Source organism: Populus euphratica, unplaced genomic scaffold (genome assembly GCF_000495115.2).
Source record: "Populus euphratica unplaced genomic scaffold, PopEup_1.0 scaffold89.1, whole genome shotgun sequence".
NCBI lineage: Eukaryota > Viridiplantae > Streptophyta > Magnoliopsida > Malpighiales > Salicaceae > Populus > Populus euphratica.
In genome coordinates, this window is record NW_011499970.1 from 555,854 (window position 1) to 579,155 (window position 23,302).

General features: G+C 31.3%; 2 protein-coding genes across 2 annotated transcripts; both read right to left on the reverse strand.

The window, feature by feature from the left end:
- Window positions 1–5,296: 5,296 nt before the first annotated feature.
- On the reverse strand, window positions 5,297–6,797 carry LOC105139235 (uncharacterized). The gene has a single exon (XM_011045608.1). The coding sequence runs from the start codon at window positions 6,602–6,604 to the stop codon at window positions 5,420–5,422; it is 1,185 nt and encodes a 394-aa protein (XP_011043910.1). The 5' UTR covers window positions 6,605–6,797; the 3' UTR covers window positions 5,297–5,419.
- A 9,774-nt stretch (window positions 6,798–16,571) lies between these two features.
- LOC105139236 (U-box domain-containing protein 21) lies at window positions 16,572–22,724 on the reverse strand. Its single transcript, XM_011045609.1, has 2 exons — window positions 22,338–22,724; window positions 16,572–18,459 (listed from the first exon to the last, which is right to left on the reverse strand). The coding sequence occupies exon 2, from the start codon at window positions 17,991–17,993 to the stop codon at window positions 16,647–16,649; it is 1,347 nt and encodes a 448-aa protein (XP_011043911.1). The 5' UTR covers window positions 17,994–18,459; window positions 22,338–22,724; the 3' UTR covers window positions 16,572–16,646.
- Between the last annotated feature and the right edge of the window lie 578 nt (window positions 22,725–23,302).

Here is a 23,302-nt window from a genome sequence, read left to right on the forward strand (position 1 = left end):
GTTTGATGGACCTTCATCCTTTGCTACTTCCTCTAAATTCAAGCTAGAGCCTGAATTTCTTATTAAAGGTGATGACAATATCCCTATTTTTAATGTTAAATATGACTTTTTAGTCCATTTTGCTATTCAAAGAGAGGAAGAAATAAGATTTTTGTAGGAAATACCTAGAAAAACATTTTCTTCGTAAACTAAGGTGAGATTCGCTTGAGAATTTTTCAATAAAATTATTTTTTTAGAAGTCACAGAGAGTAAAAGTAAAAGAAAAGATGGAAGGCAATAATGACTAGGGTTATAAAGAAAACAATGTTTCACCCTCAATATTGGATGAATTTATTTTCATGCCATGTCGGATCTCTAAAAATCTACCCAAATATTATATTTAATGCAAAATGTCATTTTGTTTCCTAAAGGATACCTCTTTCTAAATAAGGATAAGTCAACTAACTACAACAAATCCCAACAGTTCTACAAGGGATAAATAAACCGCATAGGAAAGGTAAAAAGTCTTTCTTTAATAGGACATGCAACTCTTAGGTAAAAAGAATTATTAAAGCAGATAACCTTTTAAATCTTTTTTTTATTTAATACACAAAGACTTGAGGTGGCTACTGATGGATTAACTTATTTTATAAATGTTATTTTTACCTGAATCTATATTTAAAAGAACCAAAGGCAGGGTGATAACCCATTTATTTCGGCTTAACACATATATGGGTCTCGTGAACTATCATACCTGACATCTTTGGGCTTAGTTATGTGTTAAGCTCAAGAACATGTGGGTTTGACGAGCAGTTAGACCCAATATTCCTGAGCTTGATATCATGTCAAGCTTTAAAGGATGCAGAACTAACGATCTTCTAGCCATTTTTGGACAAAAGACTTTTTTTTTCTTGTAACATAAAATGTTAAGATCAATGATACTCATCTCTCAACACTTTTAGGTGTATAAAAGTCTTCTAAAGACCTATTGTTATTCTATCGATATTAATGATATATAAAGGATATTTATCCCTCATTAATAATGTGTAAGAGATATTTATCTTTTATTAATAATGTGTAAATGATATTTATCCATCATTAACATTATCAGGAGTAAATTACTTTCCAAATTTTTCTCTTAAAAGAAAAAAAGGACTCATAGATTATAAATACTCATAAATCCTTCATGTTGGAGGTTCATATTCTATACATTCAAAATATTACATACATTCCATTCATTTTCAACATTTTTTAGTACACATCTTTTCAAAGATCATTTATCTAAAATATTATTGTATATATTTTTTTTAAATAATACTTACTTGAGCATTTAAGAGTTTTAAAATCTACAAAAAGTTATTTTTTATAGATACTAGCTATCTTGGTTTAATAGTGCTAGATACAAGTCGTAAACCACCTTAACTAAGATGAATATGTCATATTGCTATAACCTAAATATTAAATAATTATTCAACATATAAACCTTGCTCCTAAATATATTGGATTTTAAAACATTATCACCACTACTGGTACTAAATGACCTAATTCTATTAGTTATGAGATGTTAGCATTTGTTTTCTCTTAAATCTTTTCCTTGTAAATATTGCATGCTACTTCTGAAATGATAATTTAGTTAAGTGCTAATGACTAGTACAATACCTTCTATGGATTACCTATATATGATAATTTCATGTTGCTACTGCATCATTAATGTGTTATTATCATTGCTTCTATGCTAAGTTTCTACATACCATATTGCAAGGGTATCATTAGGCAATTCTGCATAATGTTTTGCATTTCAACATTTGATTGCATCAAACTATCTTTACTGATAAGATAACAACCTAACAAATATTAGCATTAATTAAAAGATTTGGAACCCATGTCTTCCTAACACTGCACTAGTTTAATAACCAAATTTATATGTATGATATAACTAGGTGTCGCATCTCAGTGTACATCGTAGCGGGGACAAAAAATATATATCATGTAAAAATAAAATTACCACCAAGTAATTAAAAAAAACTTGGGATTTTAAAAATTAACATTAATTTCAGATATTTAGATAAAAGGTTAGTTATGCCTAAACAAAAAACGGCGTTATCCATATCATTTCTTACAAGAAATTAAACTTACTATATTTTTTTTTCTAAATTAGTTCTGTATTACCATTAATAAAGCTTACCTTTATTAAAAGAAGACAGGGATAGCCTAGCATTTGTGTGATTTTTTTAGAGTTCAATAAAATTTTGGTAATTTTATCATTTTACTTTTTCAATATTTTATTTTTGTATTTTACTTGATTTTACCTTTATTTTTATATATTTTAATTTTTTTTATAATTTTTCAAGATGTTTTGACAAACAATAATTAAAAAATAAAAAATAATTAAAATAGATTGAAAGACATACTTTTTTTCCTTGGTTTTCAAAATATATACAAAAATGAAGGTAAAAATTTGGGTTACAACACTAACATGAGATAATTGCAAGATTTATTTAGTAATCATGACTTTTTCTGATATTCATAACCTAATTAAACTGACAGAGTTAGATCATTGAATTTTACAGTAATTTAAAAATAGAACTAATAATTATAGGAGACTGACAAACCCATGTTAGTCTCTTAAAAAAAGGGAGCCCTGCAAGGTTTTCCTTTCCGCTTTTGCTTTGGTTTCTCAGGTTTTGATTCTTTCTTCATTTTTTTCATGGTTTGAGCCTGGAGGGGAAGAAAGGGAGGAACCAAATTACTTGACTTCCTTGCATATGCTGTAACCTGTAGGATTCAAATATAGTGTTAAAGAAATCACTAGAAGTTAGGTTAAAAAAAAAACAGAGAGAAGGAAAAGTTAACAAGCTTCGTATCATAGTAGTATTAGTACCTTGCAAGAAATAGAGCAGTACTTATAAAGTTCTGGCTCGGCCAATCCTCTCTTGCATATTTCACAAACTCCACTGTTAGATAGTAGACCACAGTGAGGGAGTGGATTCAGTGACAAAACCAATCTCTTGTTGCACTTAAATGGCTGAAAGTCAGGAATAATATGTTACTCTTAAAAACAAAATACACTAGTACTCGTCTCTGAGTGTATTCTAGGTAGCATTTGGTTAATACAACAGACGAGAAAACATTTCATCTCGCCCTTTATATTTTTTTAGCACAGGAATTCATTATAAAATTGTTGTAGAGATAAATTCATTTTTTATCCACGAAGTTAAATTTATTTTATGTCTTCAATCCCGTCTTTAACCAAACACAATTCTAGGTAACAACACATCAATGAAGACTTATTAGAGGTCTCAAACTTGAATTGTAAGAGAGCTACCTTATTGTATAACTCGAGATCCGATTATGTCTTGTATAGAACCAAGACACACACACACACACACACAAGATTAAGGTTTTGGAAATTAAGAAGGTAGAGATGTAAGTACCTGAATTTGAGTACAATCAATATACTTCTCCATTGCACCAAGGGATACAACATTCTTGTAGACATGTCTGTATATTTTTAACATCTTATGATGTCGATGACAATCTGAAGACATGCAATAGTGACAAGCAGTTAAATCACAGTTGATGCAATATCTGTTCATCTCATTCCTACGAAAAGGGTGAGTTGAACAAGAACCAAAAAATGTCCTTTTTAGGAAAGCACCAAGCCACCATAGTTTCCTGTTATTCTTTCTTTCGACTATTACTTGTTCAACATGTTAAAACAAGTTAGTAATTCTTGCAAGTGGTTATTATATTTGTTTTAAATATTTATTTTTTAATTTTATTTTTTAAAATTTTATTTTTATATTAATTTTGGTCTTTATTTTTATAGTTGTTAATTGGTTTTTTCCTATTATTTTTTTTCTGAAATTTTTTATCTATCAAATTTGATTCTTATTCTTTTGATTGTTAATTAGTTTATTTGAAATACTTTATGAAATGTTAATTATTATTATTTTAATTTCTTCATCTTTTTTTTTAGATTTGATCTTTATTATTTTGATTATTATTTATTTTATTTGAGTTAACTTATGAAATTATATTTTTTTTCAATTTCATTCTTATGTAACCTTTTCATTTGTAAGATTTGTTCATCATTAGTTTAATAAACTTGAGAAAAATAAAACATTAATAAATTATTTTCCAATTCATTTTTCATAGTATAACCAAGCACTAGAAAATGTTTTCCAATTCATTTTCATAACACTACTAAACATCAAAAAATAATTTATTTTTTAGAAATTTACTTTCTTCGAAATTTACTTTCCAAAAAAAATAATTTTCTTGCAAACAAACGGAGCCAATTAATAAATTAATTAACTCCTTTTAGCTTCTTCTTTTTTTTTTTCCTTCCTCTCCTTTTTATTAAAGAATTTTGTGTTGCTTTCACCTGAATTTCTCCTTGATATTTTTTTTTAGTGGTGATCATATCCAAACATCATCCATAATACTCAAAAAACTATTGTGAAAGACAAGCTTTTATCGTAATATTACAAAAATTGAAAATTAAACGCAAGAGTATCTAACCTACAAATACATTATGTAGTGTATTTTAATGAAAGATTGACTATACATTCATACCTCAATTATTGATGTGGTAGAAGATCGATTCATCACGCTCTTCTTTCCAAGGAGAATTAGATTGTAAAACGATTGCCAAACAGGAAAAATTGACAACTAAATTATGCATGAAAAACAAGGAGAAAAGTTAAAAAATATATGGGAGACATGATATTTGAGGATGAGGATGCTGATTTTTTTATTTTTTTTGTTTTTCAACAAGGGTTGAGCTTAATATATATATAAAAAGGGTTAGGTTGGCCATATCGATGAAATCTAAGTGACATAGCCAACAGATACTTCTTTTTTATTCTTGGTAGCTGAGATCAACAAGTTGTTATTGACTCTAGCTTTTCATTTCTTTATCCATACAAAACAAAACAAAAAATTAATATATTTTATGAGCAACTTAATGATGACTTAAGTATTTTTCCTTAAAAAACTAATATGAAATCTGTTGACTGTTGTCTTATTGAGGTGCCGTTTAACCATCAGATTTATATGCAATGGTTAACACAAAAATAATTAATGAAAATAGTACTGTTTGTTAATGAGAAATTAATACAAACACAATCGTTTAATCTTTTCCTACCATATGAAGCCTACATATGATGAATATATATAAGATAAATTATCAAATTTTTGTTGATAAAAAAAATACAATAACCCCAAAAGTTTAACCATAATGAGACAAAACAAAAGGAAAAATATAAAAGACAAATTAAGGAAAATTAAAAAAGAAAAATCTCTCATTCTCATAATCTCATTATTCATGATTTGACAATATCATTTTCCAAACGAAAATAATTAAAAAGAGAGAAAGAAAAAAAAAACTTCCTGTAGTAAAGCCTAATAAAGAAATTAAATTACTAGCAAATTAAAATCACCAAGAATTCTTCAATGGCTTCTCCAGCAAAGCTGTGAGGTACATTTCTCTAAGCTCTGCCCCACGATCAAGCTTTTTGCCTACCACCCACTTTAACTTAATGAATCCAATGGTCTCAATTAGTGGCTTGTAAACATCCAAAAATTGATCTTCCACGCAGAAGAAATGATCAAGCCAAAACAGCCCGCCAGGCCTAAGCACTCTATAGATATCAAACATCAAGAAATGAAGCAAAGTTGTAGGAATCCAGTTACTCAATACATGCATTGAGTGTACAATATCCAAAGTGTTGTCAAAGAATGGTAGCCTTTGTGATATGCTAATGTACAAAGGCATAACACCTCTTGAAGCAATGAAGTTGTTGAAGGGACCATTCAAGTTCATTGAAGTTGTTATAATTGTGATGTTCCTTTCCATCATCCTTACAGCAAATGTAGCCACACCACCACCAATGTCAAGCCCAATTCGGATTGTTCCAGGCTTCTTTGTTGCAAGAACTTCATCAATTGTGAAGTCAAGTGATCCTTCAATGACTTGTCTTGAAGCCCAACGATTCTTTTCTCTACCTTGTAAATCAAAGCAATCCTTACAATCATCAAAACCCTTTTGAGTTTTCATTCTGTTGATAAGACATGTGTAGTCCTTGCAGGTATAGGCTGTCCAAACAACCGAAGAATTGGGTGGTGTAGTCCAAAGACTAGTAGGAAGAGGGTAGGGTTCAACATAGTCAGGCTGTGCCACAGGGCGGCAACGGCGGCGAGGGAGAGGTTCACAGCCTTTGAGGAGGAGTTTTTGTGCAAATAGTTCATCATCAGGACAGGATCCATTAACTTTGTAGGACATAAAACGACTAAGTTCATCAGGAAACCTAATGCAGGCTTGGCCTACAGGAGGATAAAAGGTGTCAGAATCAAAGTTTGTGTTGAAACCATATGGGAGCGCTTGGCCTGAAGTGAAGGCAATAAATTCTGATCGAAGGTCTAATTGCGTGTCAGGATTTTCTGTGGCATCTGAGTCAGCAACACCGCTACTACTATTTTGAGTGAATATGGAGGTGTAGGAGATGGGGTGAAGATAACAAAAGGTGGAAGAGAGGAATAAAGTGAGGAGATTTGTGGACAAGAGTAGGACGAGGAAGAAGAGATTAGTGGAGAGAGATTTGGGTTTCCGAGGGGAATCCATTTTGGTTTTGCCACTGCTGAAGATCACTTTGTCTTGAAGCTAATAGAATAGCGACTTGATGAGGTTTAGAGTAGGGAGTAGGCATGGTGTTTCTATCTATCTATATGTGCCTACATCATGAAAAAAAATTAACTAGATCTACCTAACTAGCACACAAGTACCTGAACAAATAATCAAATAACATGGATGGTTTAATCTAGGGTAAGCTCATTCATGCAACCCATCTGAATGTTTCCCTCGAGTAACAAGTTAACAACACATAATTATAAACTAGTGGAGCAGGTGCTGAACAGCATGCGATGCTCTATGAAGTCAAATATCATAAAATAGTTTGTCATCTAGTTCTTTGAAAACTAAGATATGTTGAGTCCTAATGAAGTCATTCTACCTGTGATCGAGTCGCATGAAAATCTGGTGTTCTAATTATATTTTGCATCTTACCTTTGTTGTTATAATTTTAACATGTGTGAATCTCACATGATTGATTCTAAGTAAAATTCCTCAAGTAAAATAATTGTGAATCTTTTTTTTAACAAAATATTACACTCTTCACATTCAACTTTACCACGTCTATTTCAGAGTTAAAATTTAGAATACTTCTTTGAATGGGACTAATCGGACATATATATGTAAAATATAAAGCCAACACTAAATTAAATTAAATAAAATTGGTGGAAGACAAAAATAAGTAGAGTTATTGGATAATTAGAGGTGAGTTGTTGTTATAATTGGTGGAGTTGTTGGCATAATTGGTGGAGTATAAGTGGAGATGAGTTGTTGGCATAATTTGTGTCATGATTTATTGCCTTTGTCCTCTCACTCTTGCCTATAAATAGGCAATACCTCCAAGCTTATTTTGCACACCAAGATAGAGAGTGAAGAGACAGTAATCCCACAAAATTGTGAGGTATTTGTGAGAGAGTAAGTGAGGTGTTTTCTTCTAATAATAGAGAGATTCTTAGTTGTTCTCCTATTATTTGAGAGAGGTTGTAATTCCCACATTACTTAGTAAAATCCTTCTATACTTATCTGTGAACATAGCTCAATTGGGTGAACCACGTAAATTCTTGTGTGACTCATTTCTCATTTTATCTTATTTATTGTCTTTTATCTTGTCGAGTTTGCATGTCAGTATCCTAACAGTGGTATCAGAGCCTTCTAGTTGATGTTGTTAATACACAAAAGTTATTCGTGTATATGGTTATTATTCACGTCTACGGCACTATTCATTTATATGGTACTGTTCGCATACGTTACTGTTGGTGTATATAGAAAGTCAGTGCAGTGATTAAATACAGTCTAGGAAGTTCTATCTAAAGAGATTGTGTTTTAAGCGAGACCATTTGTAACCCCTCCAATCTTTCCTAGGAACTTACTTAGTGAAGTATTATTCACATGATACTATTTCTGTATACGTTACAGATTAATGAAACAGTGATAGCTAAATAGATCTCGGTGAATACAATGGTAGCAAAGTATGAGATTAAGAGGTTTAATGGGAGCAATTTCTCATTGTGAAAAATAAGAATCAAGGCAATCTTAAGGAAAGACAATTGCTTAGCAGCAATTGAGGATCGGCTCGAGGAGATCACTAATAATGAAAAATAGACTGAGATGGATGGCAATGCTATTGCTAACATATATTTAGCATTAGCCGATGAAGTATTATCAAGTGTAGCGAAGAAGAAAACAGTTAAAGAGATATGAAAGACTCTAACAAAACTATACGAGTCCAAGTATTTGCACAATAAGATTTTCTTAAAGCGGAGACTTCATACCTTTTGAATGGCAGACACCATGTTGGTGATTGACCACATCAACACAATAAGAACTCTATTTTCATAACTCACTATGTTGGGTTAACAAATAGAGGAAAATGAACATGCAGAGCTTCTACTTCAAAGTCTTCCTGATTCGTATAATCAGTTTATTATCAACTTAATTAATAATATCCTCTCAGACTATTTAGTCTTCAATGATGTTGCAGTCGTTATCTTGGAAGAAGAAAATAGGCATAAAAAAAAAGGAGACAGAAATATTTCAAACCAAGCAGAGGTGTTATTGGTGTCAAAAGGAAGATCAACGTAGCGTGGCTCCAGTAGGATTCAAAGGCAGGGAAGGTCCAAATTAAGAAGTAAGAAGACTATGAAATGTTACAACTATGGCAGGAAAGGGCACTTTAATAAGGATTGTTGGTTTAAAAAGGGTATAAAAAAACTGCAGAATCATCAAAACCTCAAGGATGTGTTGCAAGCACCTTAGAAAATGGAGTGGTTTTATATAGTGAAGTGGCGATAATCTTTACAGATAGAGAAGAGCTCACTAGGGTCTGGCTAATAAATTCAGGAGCAACATGGCATATGACTCCTAATCAAGATTGGTTCCATACATATAAACCCATCTCTAGAGGCAAAGTGTTCATGGGTGATAATCATGCTTTAGAGATTGCTGCCATTGGCATCATCAAATTGAATATGTATGATGGCTTAATTCATACCATTTCAGGAGTGTGACATGTGAAAAACTTAAAGAAAAATCTTTTGTCCATAGGATAATTTGATAGTTTTAGCTGTAAGATTCGAATAGATAATGGAATCATGAAAATTATCAAAGGAATGTTGGTGGTTTTAAAGGCAAGAAAGACAATTGCAAATATGTTTGCATTAATGGGATAAACATATCATGGGACAGAAGCGTCAATTGCATCAGTCAGTCCTATAGAAGAGAAGACGATGATGTGGCATCAAAAACTAGGCCACATATCAGAGAAAAGTTTAAAGGTTCTTTCTGATCAGAAGTTACTCCCTAGGCTTACAAATGTTACTTTACCTTTTTATGAGCACTGTGTTACAAGTAAACAACATAAGTTGAAGTTTGACACATCAACAACTAAGAGTAAATGCATCTTAGACCTGATTCACTCTAATGTTTGGCAAGCACTAGTTGTATCCTTGGGAGGAGCAAGATACTTAGTAGATGACTTCTACAGGAGATGTTGGCTGTATCCAATTAGAAGGAAGGCATATGTGCTTACAGTCTTTAAAACTTTCAAAGCGCGGGTGGAACTTGAATCTGAAAAGAAGATTAAGTGTTTGAGGACTAACAATGGAGGAGAATATACGAGTGATGAATTTGATAACTTCTGTCAACATGAAGGTATCAAAAGGCAATTCACAACAGCATACACTCCACAACAAAATGGAGTGGTAGAGCAGATGAACAGAACTCTATTAGAAAGAATAAGAGCAATGTTGTAGGTTGCAGGTCTAGAAAAGTCATTCTAGGCAGAAGCAGTCAATACCACCTGTTATGTGATAAATTAATCTCCATCAATCGTAATTGAGCTGAAGACAGAGATGGAGATGTGGACTGAAAAACCAACTGATTATTCTCGATTGCATGTATTTGGAAATCATGTGTACGTGATGTACAATACATAAGAAGTTAGCAAGCTGGATTTAAAATCCAGAAAATATATATTATTAGGATATGCTGATGGAGTGAAAGGGTATCGCTTGTGGGATCCCACTACCCATAAGGTAGTAATCAGTAGAGATTTCATATTTGTAAAAGGTAAAATACAAATGGAAGAACATAATAGCATTCTAAAGGAGACTACAACAATCCATATGAAAAATGCTCAGAATCATACTTCTTCTGAAGCTGCACTAGAGCATGAAAAACAAGAACAAATAGAGTTCAAAACTCCTGAAGTTCGGTGGTCGACTCGTGAAAGAAAACCACCGGCTTAGCACTCAAAATATGTTACTAAGAGTAACATTGCATACTCTCTTTTAACAGAGGATAGAGAGCCATCAATTTTCCATGAGGCTATCAAAAACACAGATGTATCTATGTGGATGATGGTAATACAAGAGGAGATTAAAGCTTTGCACAAGAATAATACTTGGGATCTTGTTCCACTACCACAAGGAAGAAAGGCCATTGGCAATAAATGGGTTTACAAGATAAAGCATGATGGCAATGATCAAGTGAAGCGTTATCTTGCAAGATTGGTGGTGAAAGGATATGCTTAGAAAGAAAAAATAGACTTCAATGAGATATTTTCTACGGTGGTACAACTTACTACAATCAGAGTAGTATTGACAATGTGTGCTATATTTGATTTTCACTTAGAGTAGTTAAATGTGAAAATTGCATTTCTTTATGGAGAACTTGAAGAAGAAATTTATATGCTCCAACCAAAGGGTTTTGATAAAATAGGCAAGGAGAACTTAGTGTGCAGGTTAAACAAATCTCTATACGGTCTCAAACAGACGTCAAGGTGTTGGTACAAAAGATTTAATTCCTTTATAATTAGCCTTGGGTACAACAGACTCAGTTCAGATCATTGTACGTATTACAAAAGATTTGAAGAAGATTTCATCATTTTGTTATTGTACGTAGATGACATGTTGGTGATAAGCCCCAACAAAGATTGAGTCCAATAATTGAAGGCATAGTTGGCTAGGGAGTTTGATATAAAGGACTTGGGACCAGCAAACAAGATTTTAGGGATGAAAATTCATCGAGATAGAAGTAAGAGAAAGATTTGGCTTTCTCAGAAGAATTATTTGAAGAAGATCTTGCGACAATTCAACATGAAAATTGTAAGCCAATTTCCACCCCACTTTCTATTAACTTCAAATTATCCTCAAGTATGTCTCCTAGCAATAAAGCAGAGAGGATGGAGATGTCTCAAGTACCGTATGCATCAGTAGTGGGAAGTTTAATGTTTTCCATGATATGTACAAGACCAAACATTGCACAAGCAGTGGGAGTAGCTAATCGATTCATGGCAAATCTTAATAGAGAGCATTGGAATGCTATTAAGAGGATCTTGAGATACATTAAGGGTACCTCAGATGCTGCATTATGTTATGGAGGATCAGAATTTACGGTCAAAGGTTATGTTGACTCAAATTTTACTGGTGACCTTGAGAAAAGAAAATCAATTATAGGCTATGTGTTCATAATTGCAGGAGGAGCTGTGAGCTGGGTCTCTAAACTACAAACTATTGTAGCATTATCCACAACAAAAGTTGAGTATATGGCAACTACACAAGCTTGTAAATAAGCAATATGGATGAAGAAACTTATAGAAGAGCTTGGGCACAAACAAGAGAATATTATTTTGTATTGTGATAGTCAAAGTACCTTGCATATTGCATGGAATTCAGCGTTTCATTCAAAAACAAAACACATAGATATTCAGTGTCACTTTATTCATGAAGTGGTGGAAGATAGAAGTGTGGATTTTCAGAAGGTTCACACAAAGAAAAACCCAGCAGATGCTTTGACCAAATCGATCAATCTTGATAAGTATATATGGTGCAGATCCTCTTATAGCTGGAAACATAAGCAGCATAAAGATGGTAAGTATAGAAATGATAGAAGAATCACAGATGATCAAGTGTGAAGACTTGATTAAATCATCAAAGTCTTCAAGTGGAAGAATGTAAAGCCAACACTTAATTAAATTAAGTAAAATTGGTGGAAGACAAAAATGAGTAGAGTTGTTGGCATAATTGAAGATGAGTTGTTGATATAATTGGTGGAGTTGTTGGTATAATTGGTAGAGTATGAGTGGAGATGAGTTGTTGGCATAATTTATACCATGATTTATGGCATAATTGGTAGAGTATGAGTGGAGATGAGTTGTTGGCATAATTTATACCATGATTTATGGCCTTTTTCCCTTCACTCTTGCTTATAAATAGGCAATGCCTCCAAGCTTATTTTGCATACCAAGATAAAAAGAAGAAGAGGAGAGTGAAGAGAGAGTAATCCTATAAAATTGTGAAGTATTTGTGAGAGAGTAAGTAATGTGTTTTCTCCTAGTAATAGAGAGATTCTTAGTTGTTCTCCTATTATTTGAGAGAGGTTGTAATTCTCGCATTACTTAGTAAAATCTTTTTATACTTGCCTGTAGACATAGCCCAATTGGATGAACCACGTAAATTCTTATGTGTCTCATTTCTTATTTTATCTTATTCCTTATTTTTTATCTTGTCGGGTTTGCATGTCAATATCTTCACATAAAATAGATGTTTTTCCATCTGATTTTTCAAGTTATAAGCAGGCAAATTTGAGACTAGGGCATGGGGAAGGAAAAAGAAAAAGTTAGAAAGGTGCCAAAGAATTCAACAATCAGCGCTAGCTAGCCTATTAATGTTGAAATCCTTTTACTAGGAATCAGCTAATTTCTTAGATGGGAATGCATAAACATATCGGCAACATTCACATGCATACCCGGAACTTGTGCATCTGACCTAGAAAGCCATAGATCTTTCAAGTTTCTTTGCTTAATATTCATTCATTTATTGTAATCAATGCCTGTTTCCGTAGCACGCCCCAAATATTTTAGCACGAGTTGCAACATTGATGGCATCATGGATTAGCAAGTTGACAGCATATTTTTACCACTTGGTCCTTCAACTCTTTCATGAATTTAATGTTTAGATGAAGACATTTGAATAACCCAAGATTTCCACAAACACATTATTGTCTTCTTAAAAAAATATTTAACCAGTGATGATGTTTCTAAATCTAATATTTTCATGAATAAAATTTTTTAAGTATTTGAATAATGAATAATTAATTAAATATTCACATTAATATTTCTTTCTCTAGAGTTCATGAAATGGATAGTTGGTAATAAAAGACCAAATATATGCAAAACAATTCTTTTTGTGAGATTTAGGGATCCTTTGATAATAAAGTTAATAAATTTTATTAAAAAATTGCAATAAATAAGAAAATAAGATTCTATTAAAAGTTATAATAAAAAAATAAGCTTTAAATTCTAAGAATAAGAGTGTTTGTTATTATTTATATATAATAAATGCTTTGAGAATAAAAACATGAATACTTAGATAATAAAAAAAATATAAACATTTTACATTGATGGTTTAGAGGGTAAATATAGTTCTTGAACCTTATTATGTTACTTAAATGAAGGGGTTAAAGTGTCATTTTCTCCTGATAACATTACCAAGAAATACATATCTTTTACACAATATTAATAAGGGATATATATTTCTTACATAATATTCAAGTTAATGAAAATATAGTATGTTCATAAGAGACTTTTATACATCTAGAGGTATAAAAAAATGATTATTATTGACTTTTAATATTTTATTATTTAAGAGCCATGAGAATAAACAAACAAAGTCTCAAAACCTAATATGAGCTTTATTATGATTGTCAGTTCCATATGCATTTGAACCTAGAATGACCCCATACCTAAAGGTGATAGATCTAAAAACTTTTCATATCTACATATACTTACGCTTAGCACACAACTGATCCCAAAAATATTGGGTTTGACATCTCGTCACATTCACATGTATTAGAGCTCAGCATACAACTGAAACAAAACAAAAATTTTGATTTGATAATTCACTAAACTCATATGTACTTGACCTCAATGTATAACTAAATCTAAAGATATTGGGTTTGACATCTCACCAAACTCATATATAATTGAGCTCAACAAATAGATAAACTTAAGGATGTTGGGTTTGGCAACTTACCAGACCTATGTAACCTAAGTATGTTAGGTTGTCAACCTATTTTTGGGCTTTTTAAATGCAAGCTAAAGCAAAACTAACATATATAAAATACATTAATCTACTAATAACCCCTTAAGTCTTTGTGTTTTAAATATATAAAGATTTGAAAGGTTATCAAATTTAATAAGAGATTTTTTATTTTTTTTGTGAGATTTAATTGTCCTATATAGAGCTACCGGGATTCTTGTGACTAAATGACTTGTCTTTATTAAAAGAAATGGTCAAATAACTTATCTTCATTAAAAGTAGAGTTGAAGTGGATTTATATAAAATATTACTGATAATGTAATACCCATTACTCAGCTAGTCAAATGAATGATTTCATTTTTATTTGAGGGTAATTCTTTTATACATAGGTAATGCATGATTAGGAATTTCATCTCTAGGGTAATTCTTTTATACATAGGTACTGCATGATTAGGATTCTTTAATATTTTGTAATGTTGAGGTAAACAACCATACGCTCATCTTTATCTATATTTTGTTTTTTCAAAACTTCAACCAGACATCCATAAAAAAAAATCCATATTATTGGAATTTCAAATTAGCTAACTTAGATAAAAGATTCATCCAACGTTAGTTTACAATACTAATAGATTACACATATAATATTTTATCATGGAATTTCAAATTATCATGGATTTTCAATATTTTAATATAGATAATTTATTTTTTATTTCATTAGAATAATGGATTTAGTTTTAATATATAGAAATTAATGTGAGGATAATTTTGATTATAAAACATAAAAAAATAGTTATAAAACCTGATCCTGACTCGGGAGGTTGATTTTATACTCAGTTACTAGTTACTAGTTTGAGCAGATTTTTTTTTAAGAATTTCAACTTCATCAATGTGCTCAAAATCAAATTTAACTTTAAAAAACTTTAAAATAATATTATTTTATTTAAATAATAATAAAATAAAATAAATCAACTCATATTAACATGTTTAACTTATCACACTATTATTTTCTAGTAAATAACGGTACTAATTACTCATTAATCACTTCCTGGACACTATTATTTTCTAGTAAAGAACTTTCTGTCGCTTTGCTATTCTTTGGCTATTGATCAACCTTTTTCACCACTAATGATTCATGTAACTTTTATTGTGTTCTGTTAATCTTATAGGATACTTTTGCATTTATTTAGATATCTTTAGGATCTCAAAAGTCTTTTTGTTAAAATATTTTATGCTTTGGTGCATTTTGATTAAAAAAAAATTGAATGCATCGAATGCAGGGTCATCGTGCACATCTTGCTTGCAACAAGAGCAAATATTTTCCATATATAGCTTCGCAGTACTCATGTACATCCTGCTAGTCATCATATGCGTTTAGATAACCATATTCTTACTGATTGAGAATTGTTCATTCTGATGTCCAACTTTTATGAAAAATAAACATCCCAGGGATTGAGAATTGTTCATTCTGATGTCCAATAAACATCCCAAGTAGGTTTTAAATTTGCAGTATTCCTGATATTTCCCACCAATAGGCTAAAAAAAATCAGTAACGAATGGATTTAAAAAAAAAAAATACAAGGATGCAATATGAAGTTTTTGAAACTAAGACTAATTAATTAGATTCTTAAACTACAGGGACTAAGTTACAATTCACTCTATAACTATGCCATCGCCTTTGTCACTATTGTAAGTGAAAAAAAAACAAAAAAAACCCTTGGCAATGGCCACCGGCCTACCTGCTATTCGACAGGGGCATCTACAGATTACGACGCCGATCTCTACTCCACAAAAAAACAACGAGGAATAAGATTGGTACCTCAAGCCCTAACCTACTCCAGCCAGCCTGCCGAATATGACTAACATGCTAGACAGCTAGAGATCTTACTTTAAAGTTCATAGTAAAATTATTAGTTTGACTAATATATAAACTACTACATATTTCATCATGATTTAGATTAAAGAAAGAAAGAAAGAAAGAAAATACCTACTAGGGTTTGATTTTCATAAATCTGAGGTTTGCTTATTAAAATATTTAAGATATTTTGATTATCATATGAGGATAATAGCATAATTATTTTTTTATGATTTTATTAGATAGTATTTGATTTGTATCACGAAATAAATAAAAAATAGAACATGTCTCATTTTTTTTCTGTTTTGAAATGATAAAAATTCAATTACCTTATGTATATATCTTCATTTCTTTAATTAAAATGTTTTTGTCTTTTTATTTAGATGTTCTATAATAATAATAGCCTAAAATACGATTGTTAAGATTGGAAGATGGAGAAAATTAGCATGACTCCTGGACATGAGAAGTTTACGTTCATACGGTAACAACGTACAAATGAACACAAGAATAGAGTATAGCGTAAGTTGTATCAATAAATCTCAATATTATAATTATATATTGAATAGAGCATGTACAATTGAATTTGTTGGTAATCTTCTATGAATCTGTTTAAAGTTCTTTCCTAAACTGATTGAGAAACACAAAATCAGTATGGCCTTTTGACATACTTGAAATCTGCTGAAGAATCGAAACAATCTAACTTAACTCTACAAAGATTCAGCAATTTTAGCAACTCTTTAAGCTTCTCCTTTGTGCTGTAACCACAGCCCACCTGCAATAAGACCAGCAACTTCTGGAAAGCACCCACTTGTAGTGCTTCAACTACAACACCTCCTTCTGCATCATCATCTCCATCCTCTGATCTCTCTCCGTAATTCTTGAAAAGCTTCCAGAGAATGGAAACTGACAATTCTGACGCCAAATCTGATACATTCAAGATTTTCTTGATCAAAACAGCTACAATGAGAGCGTTCTCATAGGCCTTTTCTCTCCCTTCTTTGCAATCACAAATATGGTCCAAAACACCTAGTGCCTTCTCGCATATGCTTTTATCTCCATCAACTAGAATCTCTATGATCAATGAAACCAAACCCATTTCCACAAATGTTGGTATCATCGTCTCATTGAGACTTGATGATGAAGTCATGTAGAAAATTGCCATCAATGAAGCTTTGGTGGCTGTTGGGCAAATAGGCGCCTTGATTAACTTAACCAAAGCTTCAACCACTCCTTCAATCTTCACCAGGGCATTTGCATGCCTTTGATCTAGAGCAAGAAGATTTTTAAGCACCAAAGCTGCATTTTGCCTGGCTGAAAGATCTCCCCTCTTCAAGAACCATACCAAACAATTCAAAGACTTGATGGATCCAAGCCTCCTTTGGCCTTCTTCACCAAGTGGGAACATCCATACCAAAACTGATAAAATCTCTCCCAACAAATCCTCATCCTTCTCCATTGCAACGCTTGCAAAGGACTCGAAGCAAGCCGATAAAACACAACCAGCCCCATTCTCCACAACGCATCTCTTGTTGCGCTCACTCTCTTTACCCCAATTCTTGATCTTCCTAACGAGCTCTTGACACTTCTTTTGCTCCCCTCGTTGAGTTGCAACATTAACCCTCCTACAAATCTCCGAAACCTCGTACGGTTTCACAGGGACACGAGGCGTAGGGATCCTTTCAAACCCGTAAGAACGATTCTCAACACCCCAATCTTGAATCATCTTGCGCAGGGAATGATTCGGAATCTGATCAAAGCTTTCTAACACCTGGTTTGTAACCGGACATGTTATGTTGCCATCTTCGATCCATTTTTCGATACTTTCTCTATCGTATGTGATTCCTGTCGATAATGTGACCGGATCTTTCATCAAGTCAAGAGAAATCGGGCAACAGAAGTGTCTAGGAATCATGATTTCCATGTCCGAATTGATTTCTTGGCTTGGATTCTTGTTTTTCTTGGACTTTCTCCTTAATCTCCAAGAAACAATCATTGTCTATTCTCTCTTATGATGAGCTGCCAAGTACGATGGTGCTGAGATGAGGTTATGTATTTTTTGAACTTAGGTTCTTGGGCTAGAGATTATATGAAACTCTTAGTGATGGGGTGATGTATTTATATGTTGGTATGGCTTTCCGGTGGTCAAAGTCAAGCCCAGGAAGAGGTGGACAGAGAAGAAGACTGACTTCAAAAAGCAATCACGAAAGTGTGGAAGGTGTGGTTTGATGAATTGGAACTTGGAATGTTGACTGTTGAACAATTGAAAACAGTGTGTAAAAGCGTTAAAATTGTTGTTCGGAGTAAGGTTAGACGGCCAACCAAGGGTCAATTGCTGGCATTGGCTGACTGGGTCCGAGTCAAAGTAGTAGCAGGTGGAGCGACTTGGTTTCTTTCTTTTTATATATGAAAATAGGGCTTCTCGAGTTGGAGCAGTCCTTACCGGCTGCAACGGAGACCGCCTGCGTCACAAATGTTATATTTGTTAAATCTAGCTTGGTGCTGAAAAACTCAGGATTTGAAGTTTAATTTGATTTGAATTTTTAATTGAATTAATTAGATAAAATATTTACTAGAGTAAACTTGGTTAATTCAACAAGGTGGTTTTGGTTCCCTTAAAGTAAAACTCTATTTGAAGATTTTTTAAAAATATATATAAAATAAAATAATTAATCTGAATTAATCTAATAACCCTCAAATTAATCATCATTAGCATCCAATGGAGATAACAAATGTGACAAATACTAAAAACAAAGGAATAGTTAAGTTTAATTGCTCCTTGTAGTATATAGTCCTCATGTTTTAAAAACTATATATTTGATCTCTATTTCTTGAACTCATGTATAACTTATTTCCCTTGTAGATTTCACTCCTCTTTTCCCACTATATAATTTTTTATTTATTTGAGGAATAGAAAAATGAAAAGAGAACAAGATAAGAAGGTAGGATTTGCTGAGATAGGAGACTTTTTTTTTTTTGGAAAGAAATACTACCAAGTTGAGGATGATTAATGCTAGTCGAATAAGGACTATTGAATTATTTTTTATACTATGCGATAGAGATTAATTGATTGGTTTAATAAATTATAGGGATTAATTTATAATTAACTCATAAAGGAATGGTTTATGGGTGTGCCCATTTGAAGTTTAGAAAATCTTGCCAGTTACCAGTTTTTTGAGCCCGAAATGAGAGTGTAGCTGGGCTGGTTCAATGGGTCTGGAAAAAATAAGTAGTAGACTACTCTAGGCAAAAAAAAAAAACAAAAAAAAAAAAGACACGAAGAAGAAGAGTTTGGATCACTAGGGTCCAAGCACCTTAGCCATGTAGCTCCATTTGAGTTTTGGAGTTGATCCGTTGGTGCGGGATTGGGTTAGTTATCCGGGTGACTTTAGTTCGAATCCTTTCCTTATAATTGAGAAGAAAAAAAAATTGCACCATAAAATAGATAGCATGATATATAATACATACTTGGATACGTGACCTTCACTTCACCGTGGGTGGTGGGTTGGATAAACAAAACTTTGAAAGAAAAAAGTGATGTTAAGCTGATGCAAGAATCTATAAAAGAAAGACAAAAAATTGTTAAATAAAAAAAAAAAAAAAATCTTAATTCATATAAACTCATTAAATCCATGAACTAACTCATTTGACTAAAAGCAACAAATTAAAAAAAAAATTTCAACTCAATTCTAATCAAAAAATGATAAAATTGAAAGAAAAATCTAATATGCAAAAAGATGAAAAAATTACAATTATAAGCTAAAAAAAGACATGAACTTACTCGAATCAACCCATCAAAATTACAGGTCAAATTATAATATCAGGATAACCTGACATTAAAAAAACATAGAAAATCATAAAATTTATTTTAAAAGCTAAAAAAAGACATGAACTTACTCGAGTCAACCCGTCAAACTTACAGGTCAAATTATAATATCAGGGTAACTTGACATTAGAAAAATATAGAAAATCATAAAATCTATTTTTAAAAAAAAAAACACTAATATCAAATTATGAAATAGGAAAAAAAATGAGCCAAAAAACTATTGATGCCAACTCTTGTTAGCATATAAAACTCATGCCCCAGGCCATTTAATTGGAAGCATCAAGTATGAAAAAACCACAAAAATCAATTCTCGACAAATAAAATATTGAATGATAAATTAAAAAAATAACACAAAAAGATCTTAAAGAAAAAAAAGTAAAAATAAAAGGAATGAACCTACTTAGGTTAACCCGCCAAACTCACGAGTTATGTTATGAAATTGAGATAACCTTATTTTTATATATAAAAAAAAATATACGTCAAATGATGAGATTAAAAAGAAAAATATGTCTATAAAAAAAAAAAAACTCATGTTAGCTTATAAAACTTGTGACCTTGATCATTTGATTAGAAGTATCAAATATAGAAAAATCTTGAAACCCAAATCTTAAAAAATTAAATGTTAGAAGATAAAATTAAAAAAATAACATTCAATTATAAAAAAGAATTAAAAACACAAAATAATAATCAAAAAAATAAAAATTAAGTTTGATAAGAAAAATATATATTGTTGATATAAAAAGACAACTCCACAAGAAATCTAATAACACAATGGAAGATAATTTTTCATTACAGGAGGATATCGTATTCACAGTCAAAACCATGGCGGAACCTTTGCATGCACCCGTACATACATAGACATGTTTAATGAATTTAAAATTTTAATAATGTTTAATTAATGCAAAACATCAATTTACTCCTTTACTAATCTACTTATAATGTAAAACCTAATATTAAATCCCAAAAATACAAGTCTAAATTATTTTTTATTTCAAAAGTAAATTAGTAATTTTATTGTATTAAAAAAATAAAATCTTAAAAATTCCTTAGCAACCAATTATTTAATATGGTTAATCCATTGTAATGTGCTCAAGATCTATTGAATTGTAAAAAAAAATGATATTATTTTAAGTTTTTTAATTTTTTATTTGACTTATTCAACTCGTAACTCAAACCTTGCTTGAATCAATATATTATTTAAGTTTAATAACTATAATTTTATTATTACTAACAAATTTTATTTTCAATGCAAATCTTGCAAAAAGTTTTGATTTATTTTTTATTTTTTATTTTTTGTACTAAATGAAGATAGAAATCCCATTAATTGTTTCAAAGATGCACGTCTAGATGTTGATATATAAGAGGAACCTGGCCTTTCATCAAGTACCCAGCTCAATTTTATTTTATTTTTTTGGTTTGACAAAAAAGAAATTAGCATATGTTGATAGGTAAATGCACACTTGGAGATTTGATGCATAAAGAATGAAAACAACCCAATATACCTTGGGAAATTGATAGATGGAACGCGAACCCCATGCCAGAGCAGACAACTACAGCACAACTCTTGCATATGCTTCCCCTTTAATCAAAGACACAAGTCTCCACCCTTTACCATGCTTTTATGTTTTCATGGACGGGAGACCTTTTGATTGTGTTTCAATTAATAGGTTTTAAGCGTGTGTTTGGTAGTTTTTATAGTTGTAATTTAAATTAGAGGTTGCAAAAATTATAAATTAAAGTTTTTTTTTATAAGCTTTCAAGAAAAAATTTCTAATAAGATTGATGTAAAAATGTGGTGTGTATCGATTAAACAAATGCTTTAAAATATTTGGCCAAAGTAAAATATAGACGATATTAAAAAATAATATAAATTATATTTTGAAATTTTACTTTATAATTAAAATTATTAGGTTTAGATAGTTTTTTTGATTTAATATCAGAATCTTAATAATAAAACGGTTATGAATTTAAATCTTATCATTTTTATTTATTTGACAAAAATTAAATATAAAATAATATATATTTGTGCAAGTTTCAAATCCAAGAAACTTTCATTTAAAGAGAGATATTAAAAAATAATATAAATTACATTTTGAAACATCATCTAATAACTTAAATTATTAACTTGAAATGATTTTTTGACAGATAATATCATACAATACTCATGGAAATAAATAGAGCCTAGGACTAGAAGAAATAAATACAAAATAATGGAATTAAGATAATATTTAAAATGATTTTAAAATAAAATTTTATTCTTTTAATATAAGAAGAATATAAAAATATGTTATCTTTGTCTTAATGATCTTTGTTTTTTTTATTTGAGATAAGAATTAATATGTATATTATAATCTTTTAATTTTACTTTTAAGTTCAGAACAAAATTGCATTGATTTCGTGCCTAATACAAGATGCAAATATTGATATATGATTAGACATGATAAAAAATTTCACAAAAGAAAATCAGGGAGAAATTAAGCTATTAAAAGGGATAAAAACCGTATTATATCTTACCATATGTATGCACGCAGCGAAGATCAATCAGGACAGGAGAATAAAAGTTGCAAGTTGCAGTTTCCATGGAGTAAGCCTTCACACGGCATCTTTTCTTGGGAAAGGCATCATCTCTATCCTGCCGTCTAATTTCATGAAACTTTTCCTTCTTTTTCATTCCTTCTTTATTACAATGAGAGTAATCTCATCGCAGTCTCAACACCTCATGATTTTGCCTTTTCCAAAAAAAATAAAGCCATCATCACCCCAACCAGTAATCGATTGGAACTGGGGCATGGAACTTTGTGAGAAAGGAGATTCTGATGTCCATGAAATAAAATGGGGATTAAAAGAAAGACCAAGGCGTGTGGCTAGGATGAAGCTGACAAAAGCAAAAACAATGCTACCCAGCTAATCTTAGAACTTTTTTGAAAGAGAAAAAAATGACAGTTTGATAAAGTTTTTGAAAATATGATATAAGTTTGAAAGCTACTTGGAAAATAATATAACTTGAATAATTCTGTACATAATTGACTATTCACAGTAAAATGTTTTATGCAAATTGATTATCTTAATAAAAATCAATCTAAAATTTTTCAAGGATTGAGTAGCTAAAAGTTGAGATTTAGAATCTGATGACCAAAAAAACAAGAGGAGACCGGGTCGTCCGGGTTTCCGGGTCAACCTTGCCGGGTCGTCCGGGTTACACCGGGTCATGACTTACCTTATTTTTTCATTAACCCGGACCGATTCCAGCCCCGGGTCGGCCGGGTTTTAAAACTATGGTTTTGAAAATATGATATAAGTTTGAAAGCTACTTGGAAAATAATATAACTTGAATAATTCTGTACATAATTGACTATTCACAGTAAAATGTTTTATGCAAATTGATTATCTAAATAAAAATCAATCTAAAATTTTTCAAGGATTGAGTAGCTAAAAGTTGAGATTTAGGATCTGATGACCAAAAAAACAAGAGGAGATTA